General features: G+C 43.7%; 1 protein-coding gene across 1 annotated transcript; it reads left to right on the top strand.

Annotated features, from left to right (window-relative positions):
• The first annotated feature begins 1,389 nt into the window (after positions 1–1,389).
• LOC143336467 (single-minded homolog 1-like) lies at positions 1,390–10,119 on the top strand. Its single transcript, XM_076756665.1, has 11 exons — positions 1,390–1,564; positions 3,415–3,497; positions 3,631–3,720; positions 3,865–3,973; positions 4,433–4,518; positions 4,855–5,054; positions 5,233–5,339; positions 5,527–5,674; positions 8,272–8,428; positions 8,542–8,929; positions 9,377–10,119. The coding sequence occupies exons 1-11, from the start codon at positions 1,390–1,392 to the stop codon at positions 10,117–10,119; spliced, it is 2,286 nt and encodes a 761-aa protein (XP_076612780.1).
• The last annotated feature ends 569 nt before the right edge of the window (positions 10,120–10,688 follow it).

Below are 10,688 nucleotides of genomic sequence, written 5' to 3'. Positions count from 1 at the left end.
GGACATTGAGATAGTTGAGGAGAGGAGGCTTGTTGGGCACGAATGCCACTCGTTGCGCGTCCTTATAATTTGGAGAGGTGTATGCAGCGCACGGCCCGTTCGCCTTTCCAGGTGGAAATCCAGGAGGAGCTGAGACCAAACTTAACTGGGACGACTGGTGAACCCGGATCAGGACAGGTGAAATTCCCAGCAGGCTGCCAGTAAGGCCACAGGATCGATTCAGATTTAGGGAAATACAGTGAATCTCAGCGCGGGTAGGAATACTGCAAAACTATCTGTCTGAAAAAGTCTGTCAACTTGTACTGGATGTATTTATTTTTCAATTTTCTTAAAAACAAGTGATAAAAATCGGGCAGAGAGGTAAGATTATGTCACAGCTGTGTTTTTTTTGCCAGTGCTGCTGCACACGTTTCAGGGCTTGTGTTGGGTCAAATGACATTTCCTCGATTCAGCTGCAGCGTTCAGCAGCAACATGTATCCTGATTCGATCGAAATGCAAAACGCTGAATTATTTCAACTCCTAGGCAGAAGCTGCACTTGTTTTAGGATAAATAACCTCTTAAAGGCTGAGAGGCTAAACTGACTTCAGATGGATACGTTTGCAGTGAGCCCTTCACCACATTTTGAACAGGGTGAGCTTGTTTAATAAAAGAAAAAAGAAAACCAGCATGAATCCACCGAAGAGCATGTCTGCACTTTTGATCTGCAATTATATTATATTACATAATATTATATTTTATTATATTATCAGTGGATTTTTTTGCAGCTGTAATTATTGTTGTTATCTTGGTGATTTTATTCTAAAATTGTTGGGTTTAAATATATGTATATTATAGCCATGGTTGCTGCTTTTCCTATTTGATGCTGCTGTTATAAGAGAATATCCTGCTATATTTCCTCTTCAGTAAATCAGACTCGTGATTAATGTGTGAATTCACGTGCAGTATGTTTTTCCAGAGCGTGTCTGCGCGCAGGCCTGCATCAGGCACACGTCAAAATAACAAAACAACACAAAAGGACAGTTTCATCACGTGTAGTGTAAAGCTAAATGAAATGAATGATGAATTTGGGACTTACGTCTTTTTTTTTTCTCCTCTCTGTCTGTGTTTTGCAGGTCATGGATGAAATCCTGCAGCAGCACCGTGGAGGTTTAACTACAACCAGCTGAAGTATCACTCACCGCCATCAGGAGTACCAGGGATATCCACACCTTTTTCTTTCTTTTTTTTTTTTTGGTTTTTTGGATTCAGCTGTTAATATTAAAACTGCGACTTCTTTTAGCTGATAACCTGCAATGAAAAGGAGGCCAAGCGGAGAGGAATCAGTGGAAGTGCTGATGTGAATCACCGCCGTCTCAGAGCAGGAAGGATACAGTGAAAAGGCGCCGACATGAAGGAGAAATCCAAAACGGCCGCAAGGACTAGACGGGAAAAGGAGAACAGTGAATTTTATGAACTGGCCAAAATGTTGCCTTTGCCGTCGGCCATCACCTCACAGCTGGACAAAGCCTCCATAATAAGACTGACAACAAGTTACCTGAAGATGAGAATCGTTTTCCCTCAGGGTGAGCGATTAGCGCACTTAAACGCACCGCTTTCACTCTGCGGACACGTTTCTCCTGCCAGCTGTGGGCCTCACTTTAGCTCAGATACACTGATATTCATTTATTTTTTCATTATTAATTCACCAACTAATGCTGCCCTTACTTGATCAACGCATCTGCACGACGTTAAGGTCAGAAAGTAAGAAAGGAAAGGAAAGGAAAAGTGGACAAACTATATTTTTAAATCACGTAAATATAAAATTAGAGGGGAAAAAATGGGCTCTATGAGGGATTAAAAAGCTGGATAGATAATTTAAAAATCACTATTACAGAAGACAATATTATTCTGCTGGAACAAAATATTTTTTACTCTGCTGGTTAGTGCGGATAAAATACTATAATTATTAATAATGTAAGTCCTATTTACAGTACTGTAGTGATGTTATGGAAGATTTAAAAAAAAAAAAAATGAAATAAAATTTAAGCGTTAATAAACTCGCGCGGAGGACTCACAGACTCACTTAAAGCCATACAGAAATATTATAGGAGCATTACAGCCATTTCCATCCATCTACAGGGAGTCTTTACAGATGGATTATGATCGGTTTTAATTCAGTGTGTCTAAAGGAGACGAGGTGCCACCATCTTTTATACAGGTCTCCGCAGGTTTCTTTGACTGCGTGACTGAGAACAAGACGTACCAATTACAAAAAGGGTCCTGCACAGCTTCTAATCACCGAGAGCCATGTAAGCAGGAGGCGCACACAGTCTTACACAGCCTCTGCAGTGCAAGAAAAATGCTATTAATGATGTGCCATGAAATCACATCCTATGGCCACGTTTTTGCTGAATGGAGCAGATTTTGCTGTGATAGCATGTAACATAAAAATGTATAAGAGAGACTAAATGATAAACACATACAGGAAAAACCGCCTTAGCTGTATTTTTAATATTATGTATCCTTCAGGTGAAGTAGGATTTTTTTGGTTGTTGTAGTTCCCTTTTCTGTGCGTCCTCTCATCTGTAGGGTTGATATTAAGGTGCATGTCCGACAGCGGAGAACTATTTTCATTTTCATGTGCAGCAGGGGAGACGAACACCTAATTTATTGATGATACCCGAGCTCCACGAGGTTTCTGATGAAACTGAATGAATTTCAATGAGCAGCACTGGCTACTTGCTTTGTTCCACTTACACTGAAAATAGTGGCCCGCGCTGAGGGATTGATTGGAGCAAAAAAAAAAAATCAAAAGATGGACATAATTGTGGTTGCATTTAAAAATTAAGCATTTTTGCAACAGCAGCAACACTAATAAATAGAATTTCCTGGAGAATCCTAATGAATTAAAATATGATCCTGCTATTTAAGTTATGCCATCCCTCCAGACTGGCGGTCTGTGTTGCAGTTGTTCTAGGAGGCACACTTTGTGCCTGGGCAGCCTGTAAACACCGGCAGATTGTTGAGGTTCATGTCTGCAGCCTGCACAACATGTGACAGACAGTAAAGGACGCTGCAAATGCTTTAACACTAAATAGGCCTTTTTTTAAACAGGCACGCCTCTGGCTCGAGGGTGTGTGTGTGTGTGTGTGTGTGTGTGTGTGTGTGTGTGTGTGTGTGTGTGTGTGTGTGTGTGTGTGAAAGAGGGAGAGAGAGAGAAAGGGAGAGAGACAGACAGACAGACAGACAGAGTCCTGCTTTTTTTTCAGTAGGCTAAGTGTAATAATAATAATAATAATAATAATAATAATGGTTACATAAGAACTAACTACATGCATTATATTTTCCGTCATTAATATAAAAAAAACAACATCTTCTCCATTTCATTCTAATGCCACACCGCAACCAATCAGCATTATTTCACTCTGTGCAGGTTTAGGTGAGGCTTGGGGTCATGCAAGTCGAACGAGGTCTTTGGACAATGTTGGAAGAGAGCTGGGATCTCATTTGCTGCAGGTATATGATTATTATTATTATTACTGCCAGCATGATCAAGTATTAGAGACGTGTACGCGCAGATATGGCCTATGCGTGGCCCGACACTGTGAAGCATTTTGAGAGGTAACTGCGGTGTGTCGTTTCTTTGCAGACGTTGGACGGATTCATCTTTGTTGTGGCTCCAGACGGGAAGATCATGTACATTTCAGAGACCGCATCAGTCCATCTGGGACTGTCTCAGGTCCGCTTGTACAGATGCGTTCTGTTATTCTTACAGTCTCCACTTTAAGGCTAAACTGAGACATCGTGTTATGTTTTTGCAAATAAGAACACAAAGCCCACCGGGCAGTCCTACGCTGTTAATTACCTGAGTTATTCTCAACAGGTAGAGTTGACTGGGAACAGTATTTATGAGTATGTCCACCCTGCCGACCATGACGAGATGACAGCTGTCCTGACGCCACATCAGCCCTATCACTCACATTTCGTCCAAGGTAAAATACATTTCCTGTCCAAAGCTTCGCCTTTCTCTCGTCTATTTGTAATTAAATCACAAGTTACTGTCTAGAATAGGAATATGGTTTATTAAAAATGCAACGGATGTGTCGATGTCACTCGGATGAGGTGCATATAGTCTGCACCGATGCGCATCGGATAGAGATACCATGTATTTCTGCAGGATGCATTTCGAAACAGTAAATTCGCTTTATATTTTTCCATCTGTTTATTTTTTCACAACACAGACAGTGCATTTATTCTATTACCAAAGCAGATGAGTATTAAAATGCATTCATGTTTAAAATAAACCTGTGCGTCATAGGCTCCGTTTTCAAATACGCAGACACGCAGTGACGGCCTATATTTTTTTTTCCTCCTGTCAGAGTTTCTTAGTAAAGTTTTTTTTTTTTTTTTTTTAATAATCACCCAGTCTGAAAATGGTTTTCCTCCTTCAGAATATGAAGTGGAGCGCTCTTTCTTTCTGCGGATGAAATGTGTGCTGGCGAAGAGAAACGCAGGCCTCACCAGTGGTGGATACAAGGTAGGCAACGGAGCTTTGTCGCTGCCCTCTGATATTTCATTAACTGTTCATTAATTAGCAAAATAATTAACTGCAATAAAGTATTTAGCTAATTTAATGGAAATTGATGATTCTGAAAAAATGGCATTCCTTGCTCCTCATAGATTGTGATATTTATTTTTATCTATAAAAAAAATATATAGTAGGAATTTTAATATCTTTTTCTCTATGTTTAATATTATAATTCCATATTTCTGGTCGGTAACATAAATTAGGCAGTATGCTTTTAAAATGTAGATCAAATCAACTACACTTGTCTTACAGACCTTTTCTCACTGTGCCTCTGCCCCACCACAGGTGATCCACTGCAGCGGCTACCTGAAGATCCGTCAGTACAGTTTGGACATGTCACCTTTTGAGGGCTGCTACCAGAACGTGGGTTTGGTGGCTGTGGGTCACTCTCTGCCGCCCAGCGCTGTGACTGAGATCAAACTGCACAGCAACATGTTTATGTTCCGAGCCAGTTTGGACATGAAGCTCATCTTCCTGGACTCCAGGTGTGCACACACAGCCAGTTTGCTGCACACGTCATAGTCTTTATTGTGTGTATGCTCAGTGTAAAGCACGTACATTTTTCATTAGCGGGGTTAAATTAGTTCTCTTAAGAAACTCCTTGGAGAAATACACTCTGGATCACTCTGCATATTTTAACACAACTCGTTAATTCCTGCTTAGGGTGGCAGAGCTGACAGGTTATGAGCCCCAGGACCTGATAGAGAAAACCCTGTACCATCACGTCCACAGCTGTGACATCTTCCACCTCCGCTGTGCACACCACCTCTGTGAGTCACAAGCCTGCTCTCCATTATGCTTTTACAACACGCCGGCTGCCCTTCTTTTGTCAGACAGTCACTGCTCGGGCAACCTGTTGCGGTCACCACGTGCAGACAATCACACATGTCAAACACACACACATGTCGTTACTGACTTTAATCTCTGTCTTCTGTCTGATTCTTTTATCTCTTTCAGTGCTGGTAAAAGGCCAAGTCACCACTAAGTATTATCGTTTCCTGGCGAAGCACGGCGGCTGGGTCTGGGTCCAGAGTTACGCCACAATTGTCCATAACAGCCGGTCCTCAAGACCTCACTGCATCGTCAGCGTCAACTATGTCCTCACGTGAGTCCCACATCATATTATCCTCTTAAGAAACAGACTTAAGAATAAACGGTCTGTTTATAATACTTTCTCGAGACGTTTGTGCATATCATTCATGCATTATAAATCTTTCATTTGTACTTGTGACTCATGCATTTCAGATAATAAGTTGCTACACTGGCTGCATTTTGGACAGAAATTCCAAAAATTACAGCTACGTAAACATATAACACAAGGTTTAAAGGGCTGTAACTGGGCTAAAAGCAGCTGCATTTTTAATGGTGTTTGCAGAGGGAGCAGCACTGAATATTTAACTAGATTAAGTAAAATCATATCATACACTCTTATGATCCATGCTAGAAGCTCACTCTATGATATGATGGGTCTTTGTCTCTTGGAGAAATCCTTGTCTTTATCCCTCTGTAGCCTCTCTGTACAAATCCACCAAATACTGCGGCGGCAGGGCTCAGGCAGTTGTGTGTTATGAGAGCACAAAGCACACTAAGGCCCTTTGAGACAGCAAGACAAACATCAGGGTTCAACCCCATCAAAAAACCTCTACTGTCCCCATCGATCGGGAGTCTAAGGAAAGCAAAATCGATCAAACGGTGAACTAGGAATCAATAGCTATCTCATAGCTGTAGCACATGGTGGATTTTCCTTGTTAAGTTTGGTTGATCCACACGTCGCCTTTCTGTGTGTGTGTGTGTGTGTGTGTGTGTGTGTGTGTGTGTGTGTGTGCGCGTGCGTGTCCTTCCATGTGTGTAACAGTGTGTTTGTGTGAGTCTCTGGACGTGTACACATGCATATGGCTGCACTCCAGGTATTGATTTCTTCAATGCAGTAAGGAGGAAAACAAAGTAACTGCATTAAAGTGACGGTGAATTTCCAAACGCATAATTAGCTCTTCCGCAGGAGTATCCAAAAGGCTCACATTTAGCAAGAGCACAAAAAAACCCAACTACATTAAAAAAAAACAAACAGCAATTCAATCACCACGGCCCTACAGCGTTTTAGCCCAACAAGAATCCATTAATAAATCATGTTCGGAGGTGGGCTGGTGGCGTATTTCAGACATGAGGTGCTCTGACATTGACCCTGAGGTGGAATTCGGCTAACACAGCTGAGTTTGCACAAAAGCCCAACATTATTGGCTCAGACATAAGTCAACCAGGGTACAGATAGGATGCAGAACCAGCCACCACAACTATACCTGCAAGAGCAAATAACACTCACACTGTGTACTGGCTATCCAAACACAGCCTTTCCCCTAAGGTGTTGTACATAAAGAATGGGTCATATTTAGAGTCATATTAAAGAGGCTGGCTGTGCAGGGTCAGGGATGGGCCACAGGGTTTAAAATGCCAGGCAGCTGCTATTACATACTGTTGATGTGATAAGTTAAGAATAGGCTCATGTTTGCTGAACACTTGACACAGGAGCCTTTTCACTCCCTCGACAGTGACACTTGGATTGAGTTCAGCCACAGGACAGTGGGTTAAAATGTCAAAGATGGTGCACAAGCTGCATGCACATATAGAAGCAAAAAAAAACCTGCATTACACAAAATACTGTTTTTTATGAGATGCTTGCAGAGGAGGATCCGTGCAGAGGTAGTGTGCATGCACATGCATGTCCGTGGGTTACGTTGCTCTCCTGCCGGGTTCTGGCAATGGTTGTACGGCAGAAAAGAATGATTAACTTTTCTCATGGTGTCTGCTGTTTTTTCTCAGAAGTGGAAGGTCTCAATCTCGTGAACTTATCTTAAATGTTGTTTTCAATTTTCTTACACCTCACATCATTCATGGCGTAAAATGTGTGTTTGTAAAATAAGTCTGTGTGGCTATCTATATTCAATATTGGCCAAGACGTCTGCTGCAGACTAATTACTGATTACGTCACTTGGTGCAACACTACGACCAAGGCTGTATTAGAAAGAAAGAAGGTGCTCAGATTATTTTGAGATAATGCTGGCCCACAGGTTTTGAGAAGCTGGAGAAGTGAACAAGTAACACCATGCCCTTGAGCAAGGCACTCATCCATCGCCAATAAAGTTAAGCTGCTCAGTGGACCGCAGGAGACGCTGCATAAAAAAAAAATCAGAGCCAAAGCGCAGCTGAGATTCATGAATGTTTAAACAAAAGCAGAGCTCTGCAGCGACATTAGCAGCTATGTGAGATTGTAATGTCAGCATGCAAACAGTGACAATGCTAACATGCTGATGCAAATTAGCATGCTAACATCTGCTAATTAGCACTAAACAAAGTAAAGCTGATGCTAATGGAAATGTCATTATTTTTGCAGGTTTTGACCTGATAAATGAAAGTCAGGCTATCACCAAACTTCAATGGCAATTTCATGGCAATCCACGGAATAGTTGTTGAGACATTTCACTTAATAAAGCAAATAAAACCTCGTGTTACTGCGAGAGTAAAAGTCATGGCAATCCATTCAACAGTCGGTGAGATATTTCCATCTGGACCAAAATAGTGGACTGACTGACAGACCGACGTTGCCATTCCTAGAGCTGCTAGCATGGCTAAAAAGGCACAACCTGGATAAATATGGGTTGAAACTTTTATTTTTATCCCTAACATATATTTTGTTTGTTTCAAAAGGGATACTGAGTATAAGGGAATGCAGCTGTCGTTGGACCAAATGAGCCCAACCAAGCCAGCCTTCCCATACGCTGACAGTCACAGTGAAGACAGGAAGAGCACCAAGTCACGTCTCACCCAGACCAAGGCCAAAGCCAGAGTGTCACCCTACCCACAGGTAATAAACAGCCTGTTTTATAGAGCTAAATCAAGACAGGAGACTACTGCAGGCTTAATTGTTAGAAAGAGACTCACAAACTTTAAGAACTGTGATTTTTGTGCTTCTGTTAGCAATTTTCAGCTTTCAACCCAGAGCGTTCAGAGTCAGACCAGGACAGCCAGTGGGGCGGGAGTCCGCTGACAGACTCTGCATCTCCTCAGCTGCTGGATCCCGGTGAGGCTGCAGAGGCATCTTGTGCCTACCGACTGTATCCAGAATCAGGCTCCCTGTGCTACGGTCTGGGTCTATCAGAAGACGATCTCGCCCATGCCCAGACACATCCTCACACCACCACCTGTGACCGTGTACGATGCCAGAGCGGCCGCTACTTTCTAGGAACCCCCCAGTCAGGAAGAGAGGTGTGGTGGGACGCCACGCGCTCCGTGCTCTCCCTGCCGAAATCGTCTGTGGAGAACAGCGAGGGCTACGAAATCACATCCTACCATGGAGCCATTCACGGTGAGGTGTTAGGGTTGAGACCACAACCATCTGTCTCTGAAAATAGCTCTGGCCTAACTTCTCCTGGTAGCTGTTTTCCAAATGTTATTATGGGACATGCTAAGTTGTTTACGCCGTCTCTTGCCAGTATGCCGATTGCTACCATCTGTTGAAAAATTGCCTGCAATTGAGAGCCAAGTTATTTCACATTTCACATCCTCAAACAGGGAAACAACCCCCACTGTGCTTCTGCCAAGACATTCAGTCTAACAGAGCATGATTCTGTGTGCATTTAAAGCAGAATTTCACCCGTTACACAGGCAGCTTGTGGTGCACTCAACACATAAAGTTCTGAGTAGTTTACACATATTTTGGGAATGCTGGCAGAAAGGATCAAATTACTTATTAACACAGCGTAATTCATTGATTTCATTGTTTTGAAATGTGACCATTGAACTCTCTTTACAGGACGGAGCCACTGGGATGAAGACAGTGTAGTGAGTTCACCAGATGGAGGCGGGTCCACAAGTGATTCGGGTGAGCGTTACCATGGTGACCACTTCCGGCCAACCCCTCGAGAGCCCAGCAAGATGGAGACGCTGATCAGAGCCACGCAGCAGATGATCAAAGAGGAAGAGAGCCGTCTGCAGCAACACAAGGCGCCACTGGATGTCTCAGGCCTCGCCAAAGCTCACAGCCCGTGCTTCAACTCCTCGCTACCCCACCACTCTCAGCTCACCATGCCAAGCGTGGTGTGCCGCGGACCGGGAGCCCCCAGCATCGACCTCCCCTCTGAACGCCTCCATCACCGGGATGGCGTCAAAGTGCTCGGCCCACATGACAATGATGAAAACACAACCAGTCCGGCCTCTCTGTCTCGTCTCAGCAGCCCCAGCTCTGATGGGATCCCCAGGTCGGGCCTCTCTCTCGCCAAAGACTACATGCAGACAGATCTGTCCCCCCACCCTCCACAGCCCCAGGGGAGCCCGCTGATCTATCCAGCCCAGGAGAGGCAGCCACTGGACAGGCAAGCAGCCTATGCTTTGACTGGGTACTCCCTGGAGCACCTGTATGACCCGGAGAACCTGCGGAGTTACTCGGGCCTGGCCTGTGGAGGAGTCCAGTATGACGTGGCATCCCATGTGAGGATGCAGGCCGAGCAGATGCAGGGACACAAGGCCACCTCAGTTATCATAACCAACGGGAGCTGACGATATCGGGTGCACATCGGTTCTGTTCTCTAAACAAGGATGTTACAGTAAGGTGGTGCTTTACGCACATGCAAACACTGACCAGGTGCCTGATACAAACAGTGGCACCATAAAAAAAAAAAAAAGAATAAAAGGTAACTGCACTGGGTTGATGTTCCCTTGGTGGCTCATTCAACACAACTTGTGTTTGTCAGCTTTTGTATCATACCATTCTCTTTTCCATATCATCAGAGGATGATGTGAACTGGTGTTCAAGAACTGACGCTTGGTATGCCACTTCACAGGGTGGAGGGTTGCCCCATTGCATAGGAATATAGTGTTATTTTAATGGCGGCAAACTGAATTTTCCTCTCTGCAAAGGCGACCCAAGTTTTGAGTCTGGTTAAAGATCAAGCCAATGTTTCTGTTCCAAACGTCTCATGCACCGTTGGCCATGTGAGTTAATCTGTCCTGGACACTGTTGCCAAAGGCAGTAAGAAAATGTGTTGTTCCATTGCCCCTTCACCTGAAAACAGAGCATAATGTTTGACACATAAGGTGCAACATGGGAAAGGCGAGCATTTCACTAT

Source organism: Chaetodon auriga, chromosome 18 (genome assembly GCF_051107435.1).
Source record: "Chaetodon auriga isolate fChaAug3 chromosome 18, fChaAug3.hap1, whole genome shotgun sequence".
Lineage (NCBI taxonomy): Eukaryota > Metazoa > Chordata > Actinopteri > Chaetodontiformes > Chaetodontidae > Chaetodon > Chaetodon auriga.
The sequence above is the reverse complement of the archived record's forward strand: the minus strand, read 5'-3'. Positions and strand labels throughout refer to the sequence as shown.

Coding starts and splice junctions, on each gene's coding strand:
- LOC143336467 (XM_076756665.1), top strand. CDS start 1,390: ATGAAGGAGAAATCCAAAACGGCCGCAAGGACTAGACGGGAAAAGGAG. Junction 5,055..5,232: donor CTCATCTTCCTGGACTCCAG/GTGTGCACACAC, acceptor ATTCCTGCTTAG/GGTGGCAGAGCTGACAGGTT. Junction 5,340..5,526: donor CCGCTGTGCACACCACCTCT/GTGAGTCACAAG, acceptor TATCTCTTTCAG/TGCTGGTAAAAGGCCAAGTC.